At 34.6% G+C, this 26,583-nt stretch overlaps 4 protein-coding genes and 2 pseudogenes across 6 annotated transcripts; 2 read left to right on the top strand and 4 right to left on the bottom strand.

Annotated features, from left to right (window-relative positions):
• Positions 1 to 19: 19 nt before the first annotated feature.
• Positions 20 to 404, top strand: AT3G29798 (annotated as a pseudogene; the record flags this gene model as incomplete). Its single annotated transcript has 1 exon — positions 20 to 404.
• Positions 405 to 1,403: 999 nt separating this feature from the next.
• On the bottom strand, positions 1,404 to 1,941 carry AT3G29797 (ECA1 gametogenesis family protein (DUF784)). Its single transcript, NM_001084756.2, has one exon. It carries the CDS (start codon positions 1,917 to 1,919, stop codon positions 1,449 to 1,451), a length of 471 nt encoding a protein of 156 aa, NP_001078225.1. The 5' UTR covers positions 1,920 to 1,941; the 3' UTR covers positions 1,404 to 1,448.
• A 4,562-nt stretch (positions 1,942 to 6,503) lies between these two features.
• Positions 6,504 to 10,971, bottom strand: AT3G29796 (uncharacterized protein; the record flags this gene model as incomplete). The annotated part of the gene is made up of 7 exons (NM_113908.1): positions 6,504 to 6,668; positions 7,807 to 8,014; positions 8,427 to 8,600; positions 8,662 to 8,769; positions 9,184 to 9,441; positions 9,904 to 10,111; positions 10,701 to 10,971. 7 exons carry the CDS (start codon positions 10,969 to 10,971, stop codon positions 6,504 to 6,506), a joined length of 1,392 nt encoding a protein of 463 aa, NP_189628.1.
• Positions 10,972 to 17,448: 6,477 nt separating this feature from the next.
• On the bottom strand, positions 17,449 to 21,954 carry AT3G29792 (annotated as a pseudogene; the record flags this gene model as incomplete). Its single annotated transcript has 1 exon — positions 17,449 to 21,954.
• An 806-nt stretch (positions 21,955 to 22,760) lies between these two features.
• On the bottom strand, positions 22,761 to 23,776 carry AT3G29791 (uncharacterized protein; the record flags this gene model as incomplete). The annotated part of the gene is made up of 4 exons (NM_113907.1): positions 22,761 to 22,866; positions 22,970 to 23,057; positions 23,190 to 23,366; positions 23,770 to 23,776. The coding sequence occupies 4 exons, from the start codon at positions 23,774 to 23,776 to the stop codon at positions 22,761 to 22,763; spliced, it is 378 nt and encodes a 125-aa protein (NP_189627.1).
• A 2,133-nt stretch (positions 23,777 to 25,909) lies between these two features.
• Positions 25,910 to 26,437, top strand: AT3G29790 (uncharacterized protein; the record flags this gene model as incomplete). Its single annotated transcript, NM_113906.1, has 2 exons — positions 25,910 to 26,030; positions 26,124 to 26,437. The coding sequence occupies 2 exons, from the start codon at positions 25,910 to 25,912 to the stop codon at positions 26,435 to 26,437; spliced, it is 435 nt and encodes a 144-aa protein (NP_189626.1).
• Between the last annotated feature and the right edge of the window lie 146 nt (positions 26,438 to 26,583).

Raw genomic sequence — 26,583 nt, 5'->3', positions numbered from 1 at the left:
ATAAATATTAACTTTAAATAAATTATGTTTTCTGCGACGAGGAACTGGAGACGCGAGACCACCTCTTTTTCTCGTGTCCCTATTCTTCTCAAATTTGGATCGCTTTAGCAAAAGGACTTCTCAATGGCAGAAACGTTTCGAGTTGGAGCTTAATCACTCCTCACCTTCTTGACTCGTCTCAGCCATATCTCCATGTTTTCACCCTTCGGTATACATTCCAAGCTTTGATTCATAGTCTATGGCGAGAGAGAAATGGTAGGCGACATGGTGAGCCTGCAATTCCGGCTTCGAAGCTAACTAAGCTCATTGACAAAAACATTCGGAATAGATTCAGCACACTTCAGAAGATGGGGAACAAAAGACTTCAAGGTGGGCTGCAGTATTGGTTTCAAACTCGCAGTTAGGACACATGATCATCTCTCAGACTCTGTTTGAACTCTCTAAATTCATGTTACATTTATTGTAAACAATGGTTTTTTTTGTTGAATATAATTTTACATTCTTTCAAAAAAAATAAAAAATAAAAAATATTAACTTTAAACTTATTGGAAAAGGAATTTCAGTAACTATAACAATTTAGAAGCGAAAACTTTTTCTTAGAATAACAGAAAACAAACAGAGTACATCTTAACGAGCTTGAAAAATGTTTATACTAACAAGAAAAAAAAGAGATTTTCGAAGAAGAAATATGGAGCATGTGAGTTTAAAAGGTATGACACATATTGCTTAGAAAAAATCAAAAGAGGATGGAAAGAGACACTGTAAGAAAGAATGAAACAAATAAAATGAGTGCTTACAAAAAAATAGGAGAGTGATAGCTTTTCGTAAAAAATTGTGAAGACAGAAATTCATATATATATTGAAAAGAGTGTGAGAAAATATGAGTTGTTAAAAGAAAGTGTAGATAAACTTATAAATATACTTCTATATAGTATATTATTTTTAGAAGAGTTATATTGACTAATGTAGCGAAGATAAACAAAAAAATAATAAATTTGTGGGTACCAAAATGAGAAAGTCGTCGAAGTTATTTTCCGTACAACAATTTATTTTATACATAAAAACACGTCGTTATCCTAAATATCTAAAACTAAAGAAAGTGTTATAAACCAAAAAAATGTTCAAATGTTGTAAAACCTAAAAGTTGTATTAAAGTTATTTTTAGTTATGTATTTAAATTGTAACTATTTGTCATGGTAATTTTAAAATTTAAAGAGTTTATAATATTGACAACAAGTAGACATATAAAAACATATCTTTCAAAACTTTCAATAAAAATTTTTAGTCACACAAAATTTGTGTCATATGTTTGATAAGTAAAACCAAATCAAATTGTTGGTATAATTAATGGTTCCATGTTAGCAAAGAAAAAAACTAAAATCACAGAAAACAAAATCGATCAGAAATAATAGTATTGTATTCATATAATGAAATTAGTTACATCTTTTTTAACCAGAATACGGTGAAACAGCTCCAATTTCAGTGAAACATCTGTTCCATATTTCATTAGCTTTGGAAAACCTTTTAGAAGTAAAACGTCTAAGTTGATAGATTTGAAAAAATAATTTCATATATTCCATGTGACATTCCTTTCCAGCTTTCACTATCCCTAAACAACAATCCCTTGAAGCACTTTTGTTCTGAATAATTTCAGCCAACACTTCTTCTATACATTTGTCTGGGACGTCCATCTTTTTACTGCAGTTTAGAAGATATTTTTTTTGTTTCTTTGAATATGTACGACCAACATTATCGTTATAATCGTTCGCTGTCGGTGACCTTGCAATCATCGCATTAAACTCGTCGTCTGAAATGAGGAGTGGCTTGTCATTATCGCCTTCTTTGGCCAAAGTTAGATGAGAAAACGATAGCAAAACCATGATCGAAGAAAATAGGATGAACATGGTTTTATTCTCCATTTTAAAATATTTTGATCTTTTATTCTTAATTGGGTTCTTTGTTTATGTTTTACCAATGAGGATTTCTGTGTGTATTTATAGTGTCGAATGTTCATTAACGTTATTATTTAGTAACTCTTTAATAGTGAAAATAACATCTTTCTTTATTTATCTCTCACCAACAATATTTTATTAGTTATCACATAATTTACATCTTTTGACGTTTTACACCGTTTATAAATATTATTCGTTTAATACATTTCAATTTATGACTATGAAATAAGTTGAATAAAAAATCTTGAGCATATCATAGATAGAAAAATTAGGATTTAAGTCCCTCTATATGTTCATTTCAAGCTTCATTGTAGTACATTTACTGTTTGTATTCAAATGAATTTGCAAAGAAATTAAAGAAAAGAAAATACAAAAGTAATGAAGTAAGTTATTCAAATAACTACCAAACTTATTTTATGAAACCCATTGCTAACAGTAAACACTAAATATGCACCGAAGGTCCATACTTAATTATTTATGAACATGAGGATATATTGGTGTATTAGCTATTTAATACTAGTTAAAAGTAAGAGGTTAATTTGGCAAAAAAATTCCAGAAGAAAAGAGTATAAAGGTAACGAAAAAGTTATTTTAAACAAAACCTGCACCATAGTTAACTATTTGTGAATATGAAACTATATGAGTGTATTAACTATTAAATACTGACTAACAAAAGGAGTTAATTTGGCCCCCAAAAAAAAAAAAAAAACATAACAAAAACATCTAAGGTGTACCAAACTGATATTTCACTAAAACCAAACCAAGATTTACTTATATAAAAATGGTTTCATACTTTCATGAATTAGAAAATCAAAAATCGAAATTGAACCGAACCGAACCAATTTTAGTGTATCTAAACTAAACAAACCAAAAGTTAATAAGATATTCTATAGTTTTAATTTTTATATACTGTACTTACAATAAATATATACATTTTGCAGAAATGTAATATAAACTATGTAAAATCTTTATCTATATTAATAAATTTATCTAGTCATGGTAATTCGGGTATATCTATATTTATAATCTTTATCTATATTTATAAATGTTGTAATTTTCAACATTACAAAGTTTTAAAATGTTTTAATTTTTATTGTTTCTAAAGACGTTCACATAGGACTTTAAACAATCAATCGGGATTAGACATCTCGCTAATTAACATTTATGAAATTATTCTTATTTTCTATTTGTTTGATTTTTGTAAATTGGAAAAAACTCATATATGAAAATAAGAGAATATTTGAAAATATGAAAATTTTTCTAAATATTCTGTGACCAAATAATATAAAAATTATCAAAATGAAAATTTCTATTTTATTAATTTAAAGTATATACCATCTCATTAATAAAAACTGAATAGAATAATTGAATTTTTACTTTAATAACTGAATAAAATAACTTGAAGTACTGATAAATTTAGAGTGATTAATAATAAATTATTTATTTTTTAATAAATTTAATAAAGTGGAAATTTTCATTTTGATAATTTTTATATTATTTGATGAAAAAATATTTAGAAAATTTTCCATAATAAATTTAAGCTATTTGCTTTTAAGTTATTGTATTCATGCCATAAATTTACAAAAATCAAGGAAATATAAGTTGATAATGACATGTATATATAAAAATAGCATTATTTGTTTCCATATAAATATCGTCGAGAAAAAAAAACTCCATAAATTTTATAACGCCTTTTTGTTCCTTAAAAATACTTTGATGAGGGTTTTCGTTCAGCTCATATCAAGCTACTATATTTTAAAACTGTTAGAAAATTGGTGGCGATATCAAAAATTCATCGGCGAGCTTTCTTAAAAGAAATTCAGTTGGTTGGTTTGTAGAACCGTGCATGTGATATTGTTTCATGATAAGAAAAATCACACACAACGTTTAAGTAGAAGATAATAATAATAAAAAAAGACAAAATATTATAGCAGAGAGATGATTCGTTAGTATGTTGGAGGAGAAGAGAATGTGCATAACAATGTTTTTGTGGTAATCACATCAGCTTTTTTAATTATATTTCTCAGCATAGATGAAGATCACAACAATTATGAAATCGGAACAAAAGTTGCGACTTTTGATGATTCATGAATGTAATGGTGATGAAGAACGACATAGATGCTGCATTCGTAGGAAGACGGGGAGACGGTGGGAGAAAGAGATTTGGTTAGCGGCGGAGCTGGCTGGCATTCTCTTCTTCTTTGATCTTCGCACTTAGATGTTTGTATCTCAAGTATACTATGACAAAGCCACAAGGAGAGCTATACATGTCATTATTTTTGAAAGGGAATATGACACGTTTATGCACTTTCAGAGAATATTATTCCTTTTGAGGCACTTTTCGAGGATGAGGCACTTTCCCTTGTTTATGGAGGATAAAAGGACAATTATATCCTTTTCAAACTAAACCATCAATTGCTTAATTGGTTAGCATAGTTTTGTTTGAATTGGTATCTAATAAAACGACAATTGAGATTTGGAGATGAGAAAGGGAGTTACCTTCACAATTACAGGATATTATCTCACAATATTGATGTCGATGGCTGATATTTCTTCCAGCCAAGGAATTCTTCTGGCAAGTGGATTCTGAATCTCCGGGTTGGGTATGAGCCTTGAAGTAGTTGATATTCCCTGTGCAACGCTCTCTTTCTCCCATCCCAAAAATCTCCTTCAACGATCTCTTTCAATTGAGTTGCCTCCGCCTTAACCGGCAATGGTTTGGGAACGATGTGTATACAGCGCCTTAACCGCCAGTGGGATGGGAAAGATGACATAGAAGTCGATTCGGAATCTCCGACTCTTTTGTATTGACCTGGCAGAGCGATGTTTTATCATAGACTTTGATAAGCTTAAGATTATGGAACTTGTAGATATCTGAAAAGTTTAGACTAACGAGAGTGACGATTAGAGATAGTGTGTTGCTGCAAATTATTGTGTACTTCCAACGCACCCAGACTTTAGTCGGCTTTATATCATCGTATGGTTCTTCATAAAGCAAAAAATTTCTTTTATTCCCCACCGAAATATTAAATGAAAGTTTTTTCTGAATAACATTACATAGCTGATTTAAGGATTGATGCACATAATTTAGACTGTGGCCTTACCATGAATCAGATGAATGTTGCCATTTCAACTGCATTCTGCATCGTTAGCAGAAAAAATATAAGATATCTATGTACATAAATCATAATGGGCTAGAATTGAGAAAGGAAAAGTCATGTTGCTTTCTAAAAATGAAAATTTTTATCAACAATAGTAGAGTCCATGCTGTGGTTTGACTTGATCCCCATTAAACAAGAAATTGATCTAAAAAAATAGAAGAAATAGTTTATGCAAATTAGATAGTATCCACAATATCATGTCCACTAAATCAAGGACTGCAAACTATTGTTGTCCACTTCTATGTGTCCAACAAGTCAAATCCATGTAAATGATATCATAGTTGTCCTTATATCCACCCAAATAAAAAAATAGTTTATGCAAATTACATAGTATCCACAATATCATGTCCACTAAATCAAGGATTGCAAACTATTGTTGTCCACTTCTGTGTGTCCAACAAGTCAAATTCATGTAAATGATATCATAGTTGTCCATTGATGAGTCTTCTGTATCATTAATTGCTTAACCGGTTATATTGATTATGTTTGATGTAAATGATATCTTTCAGTTTTAACCTTTTTTTCTTCTTGGACTTTTTAGTGAAAGCCAAAAAAGAAATGAAACATTGATTAGTATTGGTTAGTGATGAATCTTTTGGTGCAACAGGAAAAAGAGGCTTCCAAAGAATTCCAAAGAATTTGTAGTCTATCTAATTGATGCTTCTCCCAAAATGTTCAGCTCTACTTGCCCTTTTGTATTATATTGATATTTAACAAGAGAAAGAAGACAAACAAAAAGTCATTTTCACATTGATGTTAGTTGCATTGCTCAGTCACTCAAAACTCATATTATCAATCAGTCAAATGATGAAATAGCTATATGTTTCTTTAACACTGTAAGTTTCTCGATGAAACGTGTTGTATTGTTTTCTTTCTTTTTTTGGGGGTCATTACTTCTTTATTTGCTAACAATTTTGTTGTCACTTGTAGCGTAAAAAAATAATCTTCATAATGTAAATGGTGTTTATGTCTTTAATGTTCCAGAGAGAGAATGTATTGACCGTAGAAGAGTCCATGCCGTGGTTTGACTTGATCCCCTTTAAACAAGAAACTGGTCTGAAAAAATATAAGAAATAGTTTCTGCAAGTTAGATAGTATCCACAATATCATGTCCACTAAATCAAGGAATGCAAATTATTTCTCTACACTTCTATGTGTGCAACAAGTGAAATCCATGTAAATGATATCAAAAGATACAAGTTTTAGAAAAATATAAACATATAGATGGACATATAATGATGGATAACATATTATGAAAACAATGACATCTTTTTTCAAGCCAGTTTGGTTTGTAGCAAGAGCGATGATGAAGCAAATAGTTTAGATTTTTTCTTTTTCACTACAAGAAAACAGGCGATTTGCGAGAGAAATTTGCAATGGAAAACATCACTCAAATTGCTACAGAGTTGCGAGAGGATTGTGAGGGAACAGGACCAAGTCGATATTCCGTCGCAAACTTTGTGACGAATATTTCCCTCACAAATTTGTGAGACAATTGCGAGGAAACTGCGTGGAAGTCATGATTCCCCGCAAAAACGTCGCAAATTAGCGAGGGCTTTGCGGGAAACTGAGTTCACTCGCAAATTGAGTTCCACAATATCATGTCCACTAAATCAAGGAATGCAAATTATTTCTCTACACTTCTATGGGTCCAACAAGTGAAATCCATGTAAATGATATCAAAATATACAAGTTTTAGCAAAATATAAATATATAGATGGACAGATAATGATAAAATAACACATTATGAAAACAATGACACCTTTTTTCAAGCCAGGTTGTTTTGTAGGAAGAGCGATGATGAAGCAAATAGTTTAGATTTTTTCTTTTTCGCTACAAGAAAACAGGCGATTTGCGAGGGAAATTTGCGATGGAAAACATCCCTCGCAAATTGCTACAGAGTTGCGAGAGCTTTGCGGGAAACTGAGTTCCTCGCAAATTGAGTTCCACAATATTATGTCCACTAAATCAAGGAATGCAAATTATTTCTCTACACTTCTATGTGTCCAACAAGTGAAATCAATGTAAATGATATCAAAAGATACAAGTTTTATCAAAATATAAACATATAGATGGACAGATAATGATGGATAACACATGATGAAAACAATGACAGCTTTTTTCAAGCCAGTTTGGTTTGTAGGAAGAGCGATGATGAAGCAAATAGTTTAGATTTTTTTTTTTTGACAACAAGAAAACAGGCGATTTGCGAGAGAAATTTGCGATGGAAAACATCCCTTGCAAATTGTTACAGAGTTGCGAGAGGTTTGCGAGGGAACAGGACCAACTCGCTATTCCGTCGCAAACATTGCGACGAATATTTCCCTCGCAAATTTGCAAGACAATTGCAAGGAAACTGCGTGGAAGTCATGATTCCCCGCAAAAACGTCGCAAATTTGCAAGGGATTTGCGGGAAACTGAGTTCCCACGCAAATTGCGACGCACTTGCGACGAAAACTTATTCTGTAGCAATTTTTGCGACGGAGTTGCGAGTCTTCGCTGGTTAGGGTTTAGGGTTGCGAGTCTTATTATAAATATTTGAAGTTCTTAAACTAAGACAAAATGATATTTAATTTCATAAGACGCGGTTATATAGTCAGAATGATTTGGGTCGATATTAATACGTGATGATATTCTAATAATCTTTTGCAACAATGCCCTTTCCTAATGACGAATAGATCTCTCCGACAAACCTTTTCTTCGCCGACGAATAGATCTCTCCGAGGGAACAGGACCAATCGCAAACTTTGCGACAAATATTTCCCTCGCAAATTTGCGAGACAATTGCGAGGAAACTGCGTGGAAGTCATGATTCCCCGCAAAAACGTCGCAAATTTGCGAGGGCTTTGCGGAAACTGAGTTCCCCCGTAAATTGCAACGCACTTGCGACGATAACTTATTCTGTAGCAAATTTTGCAACAGAGTTGCGAGTCTTCGCGGGTTAGGTGAACACGTTATAAATTTCCTTACTATTTGTTCTATGTTTTGGTTATCATTTATTGTAACATTCGTTTGTTCTATTATTATAAATATTTAAAGTTTAGAAAACTAAGACAAAATGATGTTTAATTTCATAGGACGGGGTTATATGGTTAGAATGATTTGGGTCGATATTAATACGAGATGATATTCTACAGGTGAAATCTAAGGTATAACAATCAAAAAGGAGATTTGCAAAAGTGCCCTTTTTCTAATTACCTTTTCCAACAATGCCCTTTCCTGATAGCCATTTTGAAAATTGCCCTTCTAATGTGGAAAATAACGGTCTATCCCTTTACTGAATAATTAGGGTTTCACTTTCATTTTGACAAACCTACTCAAATTCGCCGACGAATTGTTCTCTCCGATAAAACTCAAATTCGCCGACGAATTGTTCTCTCCGACAAACCTCAAATTCGCCGACGAATAGATCTCTCCGACAAACCTCTTCTTCGTCGACGAATAGATCTCTCCGACAAACCTCTTCTTCGCCGACGAATAGATCTCTCTGAGGGAACATGACCAACTCGTTATTCCGTCGCAAACTTTGAGACAAATATTTCCCTCACAAATTTGCGAGCCAATGATTCCCCGCAAAAACGTCGCAAATTTGCGAGGGCTTTGCGGGAAACTGAGTTCCCCTACAAATTGCAACGCACTTGCGACGATAACTTATTCTGTGGTAAATTTTTTGATGGAGTTGCGAGTCTTCGCGGGTTAGATGAACACGTTTTAAATTTCCTTACTATTTGTTCTATGTTTTGGTTATCATTTACAGTAACATTCGTTAATTCTCTTATTATAAATATTTGAAGTTTATATAAAACTAAGACAAAATGATGTTTAATTTCATAGGACGGGGTTATATGGTTAGAATGATTTGGGTCGATATTAATACTGGATGATATTCTACAGGTGAAATCTTAGATATAACAATCAAAAGGGAGATTTGCAAAAGTGCCATTTTTGTAATAACATTTTGCAACAATGCCCTTTCCGAATGGCCATTTATAAAACTGCCCCTTCTAATGTGGAAAATAACTGTCTTACCCTTACTGAATAATTAGGGTTTCACTTTCATTTTGACAAACCTACTCAAATTCGCCGACAAATTGTTCTCTCTGATAAAACTCAAATTCGCCGACAAATTGTTCTCTCCAACAAACCTCAAATTCGCCGACGAATAGATCTCTCCGACAAACCTCTTCTTCGCCGACGAATAGATCTCTCTGACAAACCTTTTCTTCGATGAATAGATCTCTCCGAAGGAACATGACCAACTCGCTATTCCGTCGCAAACTTTGCGACGAATATTTCCCTCGCACGTTTGCGAGACAATTGCGAGGAAACTGCGTGGAAGTCATGATTCACCGCAAAGACGTCGCAAATTTGCGAGGGCTTTGCGGGAAACTGAGTTCCCCCATAAATTGCGACGCACTTGTGACGATAACTTATTCTGTAGCAATTTTTGCGACGGAGTTGCGAGTTTTCGCGGGTTAGGGTCTAGGATTGCGAGTCTTATTATAAATATTTGAAGTTTATAAAACTAAGACAAAATGATGTTTAATTTCATAGGACGGGGTTATATGTTCAGAATGATTTGGGTCGATATACATACGGGATGATATTTTACAGATTAAATCTTAGATATAACAATCAAAAGGGAGATTTGCAAAAGTGCCATTTTTGTAATAAGCTTTTGCAACAATGCCCTTTTCTGATGGCCATTTTTAAAACTGCCCCTTCTAATGTGGAAAATAATGGTCTTACCCTTACTGAATAATTAGGGTTTCACTTTCATTTTGACAAACCTACTCAAATTTGCCGACGAATTGTTCTCTCTGATAAAACTCAAATTCGCTGACAAATTGTTCTGTCCGATAAAACTCAAATTCGCCGACGAATTATTCTCTCCGACAAACCTCAAATTCGCCGACGAATAGATCTCTTCGACAAACCTCTTCTTCGCCGACGAATAGATCTCTCTGACAAATCTCTTCTTTGCCGACGAATAGATCTCTCCGATGGAACATGACTAACTCGCTATTCCATCGCAAACTTTGAGACGAATATTTCTCTCGCAAATTTGCGAGCCAATGATTCCCCGCAAAAACGTCGCAAATTTGCGAGGGCTTTGCGGGAAACTGAGTTCCCCTACAAATTGCAACGCACTTGCGACGATAACTTATTCTGTGGTAAATTTTTTGATGGAGTTGCGAGTCTTCGCGGGTTAGATGAACACGTTTTAAATTTCCTTACTATTTGTTCTATGTTTTGGTTATCATTTACAGTAACATTCGTTAATTCTCTTATTATAAATATTTGAAGTTTATATAAAACTAAGACAAAATGATGTTTAATTTCATAGGACGGGGTTATATGGTTAGAATGATTTGGGTCGATATTAATACTGGATGATATTCTACAGGTGAAATCTTAGATATAACAATCAAAAGGGATATTTGCAAAAGTGCCATTTTTCTAATAACCTTTTGCAACAATGCCATTTTCTGATGGCCATTTTTAAAACTGCCCCTTCTAATGTGGAAAATAACGGTCTTATCCTCACTGAATAATTAGGGTTGCACTTTCATTTTGACAAACCTACTCAAATTCGCCGACGAATTATTCTCTCTGATAAAACTCAAATTCGACGAAGAATTGTTCTCTCCGCAAACCTCAAATTTGCCGACGAATAGATCTCTCCGACAAACCTCTTCTTCGCCGACGAATAGATCTCTCCGACAAACCTCTTCTTCGCCGACGAATAGATCTCTCCGAGGGAACATGACCAACTCGCTATTCCGTCGCAAATTTTGCGACGAATATTTCCCTCGCACGTTTGCTAGACAATTGCGAGGAAACTGTGTGTAAGTCATGATTCCCCGCAAAAACGTAGCAAATTTATGAGGGCTTTGCGGGAAACTGAGTTCACCCGCAAATTGCGACACACTTGCGACGATAACTTATTCTGTAGCAATTTTTGCGACGGAGTTGCGAGTCTTCGCGGGTTAGGGTCTAGGATGCGAGTCTTATTATAAATATTTGAAGTTTATAAAACTAAGACAAAATGATGTTTAATTTCATAGGACGGGGTTATATGGTTAGAATGATTTGTGTCGATATTAATACGAGATGATATTCTAGAGGTGAAATCTAAGATATAACAATCAAAAGGGAGATTTGCAAAAGTGCCCTTTTTCTAATAACCTTTTGCAACAATGCCCTTTCCTGATAGCCTTTTGAAAATTGCCCCTTCGAACGTGGAAAATAACGGTCTTACCCTTTACTGAATAATTAGGGTTTCACTTTTATTTTGACAAACCTACTCAAATTCGCCGACGAATTGTTCTGTCCGATAAAACTCAAATTCGCCAACGAATTGTTCTCTCCGACAAACGTCAAATTCGCCGACGAATAGATCTCTTCGACAAACCTCTTCTTCGCCGACGAATAGATCTCTCTGACAAATCTCTTCTTCGCCGAAGAATAGATCTCTCCGATGGAACATGACTAACTCGCTATTCCATCGCAAACTTTGAGACGAATATTTCCCTCGCAAATTTGCGAGACAATGATTCCCCGCAAAAACTTGGCAAATTTGCAAGGGCTTTGCGGGAAACTGAGTTTCCCCGTAAATTGCGACGCACTTGCGACGATAACTTATTCTGTAGCAAATTTTCCGATGGAGTTGCGAGTCTTCGCGGGTTAGGTGAACACGTTTTAAATTTCCTTACTATTTGTTCTATGTTTTGATTATCATTTACAGTAACATTCGTTAGTTCTCTTATTATAAATATTTGAAGTTTATATAAAACTAAGACAAACTGATGTTTAATTTTATAGGACGGGGTTATATGGTCAGAATGATTTGGGTCGATATTAATACGGGATGATATTATACAAGTGAAATCTTAGATATAACAATCAAAAGGGAGATTTGCAAAGGTGCCCTTTTTCTAATAACCTTTTGCAACAATGCCATTTTCTGATGGCCATTTTTAAAACTGTCCCTTCTAATGTGGAAAATAACGGTCTTATCCTCACTGAATAATTAGGGTTTCACTTTCATTTTGACAAACCTATTCAAATTCGCCGAGGAATTATTCTCTCTGATAAAACTCAAATTCGACGAAGAATTGTTCTCTCCGCAAACCTCAAATGTGCCGACGAATAGATCTCTCCGACAAACCTCTTCTTCGCCGACGAATAGATCTCTCCGACAAACCTCTTCTTCGCCGATGAATAGATCTCTCCGAGGGAACATGACCAACACGCTATTCCGTCGCAAATTTTGCGACGAATATTTCCCTCGCACGTTTGCTAGACAATTGCGAGAAAACTGTGTGTAAGTCATGATTCCCCGCAAAAACGTAGCAAATTTATGAGGGCTTTGCGGGAAACTTAGTTCCCCCGCAAATTGCGACGCACTTGCGACGATAACTTATTCTGTAGCAATTTTTGCGACGGAGTTGCGAGTCTTCGCGGGTTAGGGTCTAGGATGCGAGTCTTATTATAAATATTTGAAGTTTATAAAACTAAGACAAAATGATGTTTAATTTCATAGGACGGGGTTATGTGGTTAGAATGATTTGTGTCGATATTAATACGAGATGATATTCTAGAGGTGAAATCTAAGATATAACAATCAAAAGGGAGATTTGCAAAAGTGCCCTTTTTCTAATAACCTTTTGCAACAATGCCCTTTCCTGATAGCCTTTTGAAAATTGCCCCTTCGAACGTGGAAAATAACGGTCTTACCCTTTACTGAATAATTAGGGTTTCACTTTTATTTTGACAAACCTACTCAAATTCGCCGACGAATTGTTCTGTCCGATAAAACTCAAATTCGCCAACGAATTGTTCTCTCCGACAAACCTCAAATTCGCCGACGAATAGATCTCTTCGACAAACCTCTTCTTCGCCGACGAATAGATCTCTCTGACAAATCTCTTCTTCGCCGAAGAATAGATCTCTCCGATGGAACATGACTAACTCGCTATTCCATCGCAAACTTTGAGACGAATATTTCCCTCGCAAATTTGCGAGACAATGATTCCCCGCAAAAACTTGGCAAATTTGCGAGGGCTTTGCGGGAAACTGAGTTTCCCCGTAAATTGCGACGCACTTGCGACGATAACTTATTCTGTAGCAAATTTTCCGATGGAGTTGCGAGTCTTCGCGGGTTAGGTGAACACGTTTTAAATTTCCTTACTATTTGTTCTATGTTTTGGTTATCATTTACAGTAACATTCGTTAGTTCTCTTATTATAAATATTTGAAGTTTATATAAAACTAAGACAAAATAATGTTTAATTTTATAGGACGGGGTTATATGGTCAGAATGATTTGGATCGATATTAATACGGGATGATATTCTACAGGTGAAATCATAGATATAAAAATCAAAAGGGAGATTTGCAAAAATGCCATTTTGGTAATAACCTTTTGCAACAATGCCCTTTCCTGATGGCCATTTCTAAAACTGTCCCTTCGAATATGGAAAATAACGGTCTTACCCCTACTGAATAATTAGGGTTTCACTTTCATTTTGACAAACCTCTTTGTTTTCGCCGACGAATTGTTCTCTCCAATAAAACTCAAATTCGCCGACGAATTGTTCTCTGCGACAAACCTCAAATTCGCCGACGAATAGATCTATCCGACAAACCTCTTCTTCGCCGACGAATAGATCTCTCCGACAAACCTCTTCTTCGCTAGCGAATAGATCTCTTCGAGGGAACAGGACCAACTCGCTATTCCGTCGCAAACTTTGCGACGAATATTTCCCTCGCAAATTTGAAAGACAATTGCGAGGAAACTGAGACCCCCTGCAAATTGCGACGCACTTGCGACGATAACTTATATTGTAGCGAATTTTCCGATGGAGTTGCGAGTATTCGCAGGTTAGGTGAACACGTTTTAAATTTCATTACTATTTGTTTAATGTTTTGGTTATCATTTACAGTAACATTCGTTAGTTTAATTATTATAAATATTTGAAGTTTATATAAAACTAAGACAAAATAATGTTTAATTTCATAGGACGGGGTTATATGGTCAGAATGATTTGGGTCGATATTAATAGGGGATGATATTGTAGAGGTGAAATCTTAGATATAACAATCAAAAGGGAGATTTGCAAAAGTGCCATTTTTGTAATAACCTTTTGCAACAATGCCCTTTTCTGATGGCCATTTTTAAAACTGCCCTTTCTAATGTGGAAAATAATGGTTTTACCCTTACTGAATAATTAGGGTTTCACTCTCATTTTGACAAACCTACTCAAATTCGTCGACAAATTGTTCTCTCTGATAAAACTCAAATTCGCCGACGAATTGTTTTCTCCCTGACAAACCTCAAATTCGCCGACGAATAGATCTCTCCGACAAACCTCTTCTTCGCCGACGAATCTCTCCGAGGGAACATGACCAACTCGATATTCCGTCGCAAACTTTGCGACGTATATTTCCTTCGCAAATTTGCAAGACAATTGCAAGGAAACTGCGTGGAAGTCATGATTCCCGCAAAAACGTCGCAAATTTGCGAGGGCTTTGCGGGAAACAGAGTTCCCCCGCAAATTGTGACGCACTTGCGACGATAATTTATTCTCTAGCAAATTTTCCGATGGAGTTGCGAGTCTTCGCGGGTTAGGTGAACACAATTTAAATTTTTTTACTATTTGTTTTATGTTTTGGTTATCATTTACGGTAACATTCGTTAGTTCTCTTATTATAAATATTTGAAGTTTATATAAAACTAAGACAAAATGATGTTTAATTTCATAGGACAGGGTTATATGGACAGAATAATTTGGGTCGATATTAATAGGGGATGATATTCTACAGGTGAAATCTTAGATATAACAATCAAAAGGGAGATTTGCAAAAGTGCCAATTTCTAATAACCTTTTGCAACAATGCCAGCCATTTTTAAAATTGCCCCTTCTAATGTGGAAAATAACGGTCTTACCCTTACTGAATAATTAGGGTTTCACTTTCATTTTGACAAACCTCTCCGTTTTCGCCGACGAATTGTTCTCTCCAATAAAACTTAAATTCGTCGACAAATTGTTCTCTCCGACAAACCTCAACTTCGCCAACGAATAGATCTCTCCAACAAACCTCTTCTTGGCCGACAAATAGATCTCTCCGACAGAACAGGACCAACTCGCTATTCCGTCGCGAACTTTACGACGAGTATATCCCTCGCAAATTTGCGAGACAATTGCGAGGAAACTGCGTAGAAGCCATGATTCCCCGCAAAACGTCGCAAGTCTGCGAGGGCTTTGCGGGAAACTGAGTTCCCCCGCAAATTGCGACGCACTTGCGACGATAACTTATTCTGTAGCAATTTTTGCGACGGAGTTGCGAGTCTTCTCGGGTTAGGTTAACACGTTTTAAATATCCTTACTATTTGTTTAATGTTTTGGTTATCATTTACAGTAACATTCGTTAGTTTTATTATTATAAATATTTGAAGTTTATATAAAACTAATACAAAATAATGTTTAATTTCATAGGACGGGGTTATATGGTTAGAATGATTTAGGTCGATATTAATAGGGGATGATATTGTACAGGTGAAATCTTATATATAACAATCAAAAGGGAGATTTGCAAAAGTGCCTTTTCTAATAACCTTTTGCAACAATGCCCTTTCCTGATGGCCATTTTTAAAACTGCCCCTTCTAATGTGGTAAATAACGGTCTTAACCTTACTGAAAAATTAAGGTTTCAGTTTCATTTTGACAAACCTCTTCGTTTTCACCGACGAATTGTTCTCTCCGATAAAACTCAAATTCGCCGATGAATTGTTCTCTCCGACAAACCTCAAATTCGCCGACGAATAGATCTCTCCGACAAACCTCTTCTTCGCCGACGAATAGATCTCTCCGACAAACCTCTTCTTCGCCGACGAATAGATCTCTCCGAAAGAACAGGACCAACTCGCTATTCCGTCGCAAACTTTGCGACGAATATTTCCCTCGCAAATTTGCAAGACAATTGCGAGGAAACCCACACCTGTTAAGAGAACGAAGTTTTTGAGCCATCGGTTAAAGTATATGTTGGTTACTACTTTTAATGGCGCCTTTTTCTATTTTTTCTTTTTTTTAATTACTTTTCCCATTGGAAACAAATTATGTAGTACTTAAAAATAATTTATGAATTGTTATTCAACGGTTCTAACAAATGCATGTTCAATTCCTTGTATCCTAAAAGTGTCACGTGCTAATAAATCTAGGAAAGTGGTGGTAGCGGTAGGAGATAAGAAACATACATGTAAGATTTTGTTAGAAATTTCTCTTTAAAAATATTTCTAAACCAATCTCTTACTAATAAAAGAAGCTCATTGTGGCTTCTCAAACCATCTACATCAGCAAATTCAAGACTACCTAAAATCATGCCACATCAGCAAATTCATAATTATACATTCAGTAAATTAACGACATGAAACAATATTTATGTATTATTGAGTTAACTTAATGAAAAAGCCACGTCATATTACTCTCTTTCTAACTCAAAATTCTTCCCAAGTACAGCCACGTCATTAACTTTTAGACTTCTCTCGACATAGAATCTTTAGTCTAAGAAATTAGGGTTTTCAATAATGTCCAAGAAAGTTCAATCGTTTCCCCTTCCTACCATTTATCTCATAAACGACACCTCTCCACATCTCCCTTAAGTGCATCACCGAAGGTTTTTCCCTAACCTTTTTGATGAACAATTGTCCTTTTTGATGCAGAATTTAGGTACGCTTCTCAAGCATTCATTCTTCTCATTTCCTTCGGTTTGAAGCTACTTTCATTTCCTTCGGTCTTACATAATTTGATTCATTATCTTCTGTGTGGTTATGAAAAATCACAGAGCATGGTGATAAACAAGATCTTCATGCTGACCAAATCAAGAGAAGAGGTGATCAAGTGAACGCATGAGTTGGAAAGGTTAGTGCATCCGGAAGTAAGCCAGAAATAGGAACGAGATCCTCAATGATATTTCACCATGGTTCCTTCATGTATTCATTGGGGATATAAATCTGTACTCATAGTTTTCTTTATCCAATTGATGCCCTAATTCCATTTCAGTTGAGTTATATATGTGGATTGTTGGATCATGTACGATGACAAAACCGTTAAGGTAAAAGTGTTGAAATAATTTCGACTTTGCAAGCAAATACTGATAGAGAACATGAATCAAAGAGATATGTGAAAGTTTTCTATATTTCTCAATCGAAACAGAATGTGCAATTGGATGTTTATATACTCTACACTAAACCAATCTAAACCATATACATTGTAAATACAATCTAAGTTAACCGGTCTAAACCGAATCTATATATACAGTCTAATAGCCCCCTCAAGCTTGAGTTTCAAAGATGTTAAGAACTCCAAGCTTGCTATTGTTAGTTCTAAAGAGCACCGGATAAAGAGGTTTAGTAAACATGTCTGCAAGCTGATTATCTGATCGAACAAACATAGTCTTGAGAATCCCAGCTTCAATACATTCTCTTACCTTGTGACAATCACGCTCTAGTGTTTAGTTCGCTCGTGAAACACAAAATTGCTAGCAATGTGCAAGACTGCTTCATTATCACAGTATAAGTAAGCCGATGCTTTGAAAGGAAGAGCTGTCAAGAGATAACCAACCCATTTGAGTTCCTTAGTAGCAACAGCCATTGCCCGATACTCAGCTTCAGCAGTACTCATTGAAACAACATCATGTTTCTTTGATCTCCAAGATACCAATGAAGAACCTATAAAAATGGCAAAACCAGTCACACTTCTTCTACTATCTGGACAAGTCCCTCCATCAGCATATGAAAATCCTCCCAAATCATAATTTGTATCTGTTCCATAAAACAAACTTTGTCCAATAGATCCCTTCAAGTAGCGAAGAATCTTATGAACAGCAACAAGATGAATATCCGTTGGAGCAGATGAGAATTGTGCAAGCTTCGAAACTGCGAAAGTAATATCAGGTCTTGTGATGCATAAGTATTGGAGCTTGCCAATAAGACGACGATACTGCTTGGAATCAGCAAGAACAACACCAGTTTCTTGAGAAAGAGTCTGATTAGGTTCCATAGGTATCGAAGACGGCTTGCAATCAGAAAAACCTGTAGCAGTCAACAAATCCAGAACATACTTCCGTTGATTAAGAGTAATACCTTGGTCATTTCTAGCAATCTCTATGCCTAGAAAGAATTTAGGAGGACCAAGATCTCTGAGTTGAAAAGCAGAACTCAATTGTGACTTCAACTCCACAACAACTTCATCATGAGTACTCACAATCAAAATGTCATCAACATACACCAATACTACCAAATAATGCCCATTAGCCTCTTTCATAAACAAAGTATGATCACCATGACACGTCTCAAATCCAAAATTCACCAAAGTACTCTTGAACTTCAAAAACCATTGGCGAGAAGCCTGTTTTAAACCATATATTGACTTGTGAAGACGACAAACAACAGTAGGAGAAACTTCTACTCCCATCAACTCTCCATAACCAGGAGGTAGCTTCATGTATATCTCTTCACTCAAGTCACCATTAAGAAAAGCATTAGAAACATCTAACTGATGCAAAGACCATTGCATTTTAGGAGCCAAAGAAAGCACAACCTTAACTGTAGCCATCTTTGCTACTGGGAAAAAGTTTCAATGAAATCAATGCCCTCTTGTTGAGTATATCCCTTTGCAACAAGTCTGGCCTTATATCGTTATATACTGCCATCTGCATGAAACTTAATGGTAAGAACACATTTACATCCCACAGCAGTCTTTCCTTGTAGTAAGTCACAGATACTCCAAGTTTCAGTTCTTATAAAAGCGTCAATCTCCTTACCCATACCATCAGTCCATTCCCTGTCATTCTTAGCCTCTGAAAACTTTTGCGGTATTTTTATTTTGGTGATGGTGTTAATAAAAGCACTGGAAGGCTCAGATAAATAAGAATAAGAGATTTAGTTTGCTAGTGGATAAGGGGAAGTTTTAGATAGGGTATTAAGAGTATTAGTAGTATAACAATGAAAGTCCTGCAAATGGGAAGGCAGTTTTCCCTGCCTATTCGATTTAGATTCAGAAGGAATAAAAATAGGAGAAGATGTCTCATCTTGATGTTGAGGAGCATCAGAAGATGGTTGCACTAGAGGCAGATGTCCATCATGATTTGGTGCAGGAAGAGAAAAATGAGGAAAGAAGTTCTTTACATCATCTGAGATAGTGGATGATGAAAAAGGGAAAATTTCCTCATGAAATATAACATGTCTAGAAACAAAAACCGAGTATGTCTCAATATCTAATAGCTTATACCCTTTAAAACTTGATGTATAACCTAGAAAAATACAAGCTCTAGCTCTAGGATCAAATTTGGTTCTATTCTTAGGGGATGTGGAGCTATAACATAAACAACCAAAGGTTCTAAGAGATTGATAATCATGTTTTTCACTAGTTAATCTTTCATAAGGAGTTTGGTTTTCCAAGACTGGGGAAGGTAATCTATTAATCAAGAAAGCTGCTGTTAAAACACAATCCCCCCAAAATTGTAAAAGAACTCATGATTGAAACATGAGAGCCCTAGTTACATTCAACAAATGCTGATGCTTTCTCTCTACAATAGAGTTTTGTTCAGGTGTTTCAAGACAAGAATGAAAACTTTTAATTCCTTTTTCCAGATATAAAGATGTAAATTTCAATTCATTAGCATGATGTGACCTAACTGAACAAACTTTAGTGTTATATTGAGTTTCAACAAGATTAAGAAAACCAGGAAAAACATGTAAGATATCAGATTTCTGTTTAAGCATATAAATCCATGTAGCACGACTAAAATCATCAACAATTGTAAAAAAATATCTAAAACCATCTACAGTAGGTACAGAAAACGGACCCCATGTGTCAATATGAATCAATTCAAACGGTTTATTACGCATGTGATTCGACAATTTAAAAGGCAAATGTTTCTGTTTTGCAAGATGACAAACATGACAATGATGAGATGTTTTATTGATTTTCTGTTTAGACAAAGATAAAACTTCAGAAAGAGTATCAATTTTATTCAAAGATGGATGTCCTAAACGTTTATGCCACATATCAGGTTCAACATGAACACTAGCATAGACAGACAGACCTTGTAAAGAAGACTCAGAAACATGACAAAGAGACTTATCAACATTCAAGACATATAGGTTTGCAACTTGACTACCGTTTCCAATCATTAACTCCTGAGTAAGTGCCTGAATATAACAAGCATCAGAAGTGAAATTGACTTTAGAATTCAAAGATTTAGTCACAACACTCACACTTAACAAATTAAATTTGAATTCAGGGATATGCAACACATTATGTAAAGACAAAGCATCAGTAAGTTGAATATAACCAGCACCCTCAATTTTCACAGCCTGACCATTAGGTAACCGGACAAATGTTCTATCTAAGGCTTTGTAATCTACATAAATGTCCCTTTCATGTGTAACGTGAAGACTACCCCCTGAATCTATTACCCAAGCTCTATGAGACAACTCAGTTTCATGAGGTATAGATGAAGTCAACATGTCATAGTAAGAGAAATCATAGAGAGAGAGAAATGTACCAGTTATCTGTGAGATAGATTGTACGGGATTTGAAGACAAGGCTATAGACTTATCAGGAGATGGAAAGACAGTATTTGATTGGAGCTTGGAACTTAGATAAGAGATCATCTGTTGAAGTTGATGTGGTGACATGTCTGCATTCTTCTCTTCAAGCAAATTCTCTTTCTGAATAACCATAGAATCATTCTGAGACACCACTGAATCTGAACTGGTCATGTTTGTACTGCCCACATAATTATTCTTCTTAGCCCTTGGATGACCAGGAGGATAACCATGTACTTTGTAACATTTGTCCATAGTATGACCAACACGAAAGCAATGAGACACTTAGGTTTCTGTGAATTCCCTTGTGCCATCAGAATATTGTTTTGTTCAGTGAGAATTGCCTGAGCTTGAAAGGGTGAAGGAGTAGACACCACAGGTCTTGAATATCCAACAATTCTTTGACTCTCATCTTGATCTAGCATATTATAGATCTCATTCAATCCAGGTCTTGGTTTCATATTCAATATCTAACCACGAATGTTATTGAAATTATCATTCAATCCCATCAAAAACTGAATCACACGACTTGTCTCTGCTTCCTCAAGAAGTTCTTTAACCTGATCACAATCATATTTCTTCACAGTACGAATCCTTGTGTTTGACAGTTGTTCCCACAATGTTTTCTTCTTAATGAAGTATGCTGACAAATCTAGATCTCCCTGCTTGAGTGTCATAACAGCCTGTTCAAGTTGATACTTCCTTGGCAGATTAGTAACCTTGAACCTAGTGAATAGATCATCCCACATTTCCATAGCATCCTGATAATACAATATGCTATCATAGATCTCCTTGTTCACGACATTAAGAATCCATGATTTCACCATACTATTGCATCTACTCCATATGCGGAAACTCAAATCATCCTCAGAAGGTCTCAACAACGATCCATCAACTAAGCCTAGCTTGTTCTTTGCATCTAAGCTAATTTTCATCGCAATCGACCAACTGTTGTAATTAGTTCCATCAAGAATATGAGATACAATCGTTAAACCTGGATGATTCTATGAATGGAGAACCAATTGATTGTCGAAAGAGTCAGTGTTCTTCAACATCGATCCACGGACCTCAGAAGTTTCGAATCTTCGATTGAGTTGTTGTTGAGCTCTCGCAACTTCAGGATCTTCAGCAATCATCGAGTTACGAGTAGATCGAGCAACAAAACCACCATCGTCAGGAGTATCACTGAGATTCTTCATTTTCCCACCTTTGTTCTCTATTTTCACCAAAATCGATCGCGCGGAAGAACAATCGATGTAAAGAGAAGTGAATAATCGAAGAAACTGAGTAAGAATTGAAGATTGAAAATAAAACCAACTGGAAAAACGCAGAAAATGCTCTGATACCATGATAGAGAACATGAATCAAAGAGATATGTGAAAGTTTTCTATATTTCTCAATCGAAACAGAATGTACAATTGGATGTTTATATACTCTACACTAAACCAATCTAAACCATATACATTGTAAATACAATCTAAGTTAACCGGTCTAAACCGAATCTATATATACAGTCTAATAAATACACTATTCCACATTTATCACCTATTTTTATGTAATATCCTTAGGTTATTGGTAACTGGAGTGATGATACTTTCTATGTGCTGGAGAGGACACTTGAAACCACATGTTCTTTTCTGCTCTCTATATAAATAAAAAAAAAAGAAGAAAAAACAAAAAAACATAGCAAATGGGAGATCTGTTGCTACTGTTTAGGAGATCTCCCATGTACATACTATAAAGGTTTAGAGCAAAAACCAGAGAGGAGGAAATGTGATGTACTCATCACTGGTTCTAAGAAGATGTGCGATGAAGATTTTGTTTTAAGTTTAAGTCATTGTCGCATAAGGATTGTGGGTGTAAATCTAGCTAAATAGAAGATAGAAGTTAAGAGAAAGATTGCATACACTCTAATCCAATCAAGTTTAACATGTTATCCAATAAAGATAGAAAAAACATATTAAAAATATGTACTTTTTTCTATCACTGCTTTTCTTCTTTTTATTTTAGGTAAACTGCAATTGAATTGTATTTAAAGGATGAAATTAGCCGAAGAGCTCTTGGATGGGTGGTGGGTGTGACCACTTTGCTTGCTTCTTTTGACACCAGAGTAAGACTTTTGCTTTTCTACATGTCTTCTACAATATAGAAAAAAACAAAAAGTCTACATATTGCACGATCGATATTGAGTGTATTTTTTTTTTTTGTCATAAGGAGATTCTATTAGGTAGTGAAACTCACGGTACAGAGTTGGATTCAAATGCACAAAGGGCATGTTTAGCTAGCAAATCAGCCTCACAGTTGGCTGAACTAGGAATAAAAGAAAAACCTACAAAGTGGAAACAAGCACAAAGAGCTCGAATATCCATTAAGGTAGCATAAATCTCAATGTGAATCTCAGAAGAATTCAGGATAGAAATCAGGGCTTGGCAGTCGGAGAAGACTTAAATATCCCTAAAACCAAGAGAGCGAGCTTGCGTTAGGGCAGCCAGAATCGCCAGAGCTTCCGCCTCAATCGCTGAAGAAACCACGGATCGATGAGTCACAGCTCTGGTGATAGTACTTTCTGAAGGAGTCGTATTAGAACGGAAAGACCAGCCGAGACCAGCATTAAAAGAGATTGCATTCCACGCAGCATCTGTGTAACACACGATTGGGGCAGAGGAAGAAGAAATTAAGTGTTCTCTAGAGTTTACTGATGGAAATACTTGAGATAACGTCCTGTCTTGAGCTGATTGACAACACTTCGCTTCAGCCTAAGCTTTGTCAACTATTTCATTCTCCGTGAACGAGGAAGTGGAGAAGAGTAGAGCGTTCCTCGCCTTCCAAAACCAGCAAGTCCACAAGAAGAGAGATACTATTGAGTGTATATTTGTCTAAGTTTGTGTCATAAGCTGTGTTACCAACCCCTGAACAAAATAATATTTCTACCTATACATTTTTGGTGAAGCTTTTGTAAAAAATCCTTTATGTAAATATTATTTAGTTTTTAATCCCTACAAAAAATATCTAAACAAAATATTTTAAAGTACAAAACTTACAAATCATCAATCAACATTAAACATTTACATAAATATTTTCCTTTCTTAACATCCCATTTGTGAATAATTATAATTGAGTTATTGCATAAAATATCCTCCAGCGAAATTTTAGTCCAAAAGTAAATAATAATTAGTTTTTAGTCCCTACCAAATCTATTTTAAGAATATATTTTCTTAGATTTATATCCTTAATTAAAGTTTATCTTTATTGCACTACATTTCTATATTTACCTACATTAAATATAAATATATAAATTCTTCTTTCACTTTTATTTGTTCTTATTTCTAAATTATTTTGATTTTATATAAAAATATATATAATTAATAAATGTTAGATTTTTCTGCATATTATGTAATTCAATTTTAAAAAGCTGATATACATTACTCAATCGATAAAGAAAACAAAATATTTGTACAAGGTCCCACATTGCTTAAAAAACTGGGCAATGGTTCAAAGTCATACTATAAAAAGAATTAAAATGATTCTGAATACGAATGAGCAGAAAGCTTAGATTTATCAGGCATCCAAAATTAAGAATGTTAACCGGTTTACTCTGGTCTTTTTTTTGAAGGATTGAAACTTTAAAGGGTCCGATTGGTGACCATTTTTAAGGTAAGGAATGGACAGGAAGGACATGTTCCTTATTGTTCCCCTTTTTTCACCATTCAACTAAATTTTTTTTTCCAAATTGTAACATGTGGACCCCACATTATTCCTAATCATTCCTTATTTTTTGAGGAATCGTAGAAGAAAATTGTTTCTTCCCAAATTTGATGAGGAACAAACAAGAAAACAAATTAAATATTTATTAATTAAAAATTAAATTTATGTTCGTTTAATATTATATATTTAATTTAGAAAATAATTTATTTATTTTTAAATTTTTGTTACTATTTGTTCTATGTTTTGGTTATCATTTACAGTAACGTTCGTTAGTTCTATTAGTATAAATATTTGAAGTTTATAAAACTATGACAAAATGATGTTTAATTTCATAGGACAAAGTTATATGGTAAGAATGATTTGGGTCGATATTAATACGAGATGATATTCTATAGGTGAAATCTTAGATATAACAATCAAAATACAATTATAAAGTTTAGATCAATATTTTTTTTTTGAAGTTTCAAATATTTATAGTATTTGAATTTTATAAGAAATAATAAAATGATGTTTAATTTCATGCGACATGGTCATATGGGACAAGTCTAGATCGATATTATTATGGGATGGTATACTATGGGTGAAACCCTAGAATTAACAATCAAAATATAATTATACAATTGTAAACACTAAACAAAACAAATAATATTAACACAACAAATATAATTTAAAATTAAATATAATCTTTAGTTATAAAAATCGTCACAAGGTGTATCATACTTCAATAAACAATAGCCTATATATATAAATTATTTTAAAGACAAAAAATCAAAAAAATAAAATAAAATTATAGAACTATAATGTATCTCTTGAATATGTTATTCATAAATAAATAATATTAATTAAAAAAAAAATTAACTTTTTAAAGAAAATATCAACATGCGGTGTACCACGGGTCAATATCTAGTTGGTCAGTCAAAGAGTTGTTTACGACAATACAATATGCAGAGAAAGAGGTGTTTGTAAACTGAAAATTTGTTATTAAAACTCCTCCATCATCACTACAAGAAATATGAGTATTGATAGCATATTACGATAGCGTATTTTCCGTAACTGCTATCATAGATGGTACTTGAATTTTGATAACTATATTATAGCATTTCAGAAACGCTAAACCCTATAATTACGGAATCAAAACTAAAATTACTTATAATCGCCAACATTAACCAAATATTTTCCCTATGCCGCCAATACTTAGCCCAAAATAAGAAAAAAGCTCAAAATAAAAATCAAACCCTAATTTCTATTTTCTTCATCCTCTTCGCTCTCTTCTCTTACCTCTTCCTCTTCCTTGATTCTTCCTTCATTCCTCCCTTCTCCTTAGCTCTCCTTCACCTCTTCACTCTTTTCCTATGATTATACATCCCTAGATCTATTGGTTCATTTTACTTATGTGGTTCGTCACTTCTATTTTCAAAATTCTCAGAAGTTCATGATCTAAGTAAGTAGTGTTCGAGTTATGTCTATGAGTCACCGATGCTACATACAAGCGATGGTCTTGAGTTTGCTTTTCTTGGAGAAAGTAATGGTACAAAGGAAATGAAATTAGTCTCTTCTGATGCTAAAGATATGTCTCAGTCGCAAGTTGAGTTTTCAGGTGAGTAAAGATATTTCTTTACTACTAAAGTGACTCAATAAGTTTGTGGTCAAGAAGCCTGAATTTTACTTGTTTTATTTCATGTTCTAACAGAAGATATTGTGAATCTCGTCGTTGAAGACAGTGAGATAGATGAAGATTGCAGTATTTGGGGAAAACCTAAGAGAAAAGGTAGCAGTATTTTCCGAAAACCTAAGAGAAAGGAAGAGACTACAACAATTATACTACAAGAAAACCTGCAATTTGCAACTCCAATATTAGTCCCAAAATGGTTGCAAACAAGGTTGTTACGACTACTTAGTGACGATATTAAACCGTCGCTAAATAATAAAGTCGCAAAATGGTCGCCGATTAGCGACGAATTGCGGACGCGTTCTGTTAGTCGTAAATATGCGACTGTATTGTGACGATCCCAAGAAGTTGCAGATATGCGACTAAACTGCAACGAGGTACACTGAGGTACGGTTCATACACTTAGTTACAATTTAGTCGGAAAATAGTCTTTCCTTTTTGCGACGAAGTTAAGGCGCTTTAAAATTCATCGCAAAATTGT

This window comes from Arabidopsis thaliana, chromosome 3 (genome assembly GCF_000001735.4).
Source record: "Arabidopsis thaliana chromosome 3, partial sequence".
Lineage (NCBI taxonomy): Eukaryota > Viridiplantae > Streptophyta > Magnoliopsida > Brassicales > Brassicaceae > Arabidopsis > Arabidopsis thaliana.
This window is presented reverse-complemented; position numbering and strand designations above follow the sequence as displayed.

Bases quoted from the DNA above. Each gene is read 5' to 3' on its own strand.
- AT3G29797 (NM_001084756.2), bottom strand. From the start codon at position 1,919: ATGGAGAATAAAACCATGTTCATCCTATTTTCTTCGATCATGGTTTTG.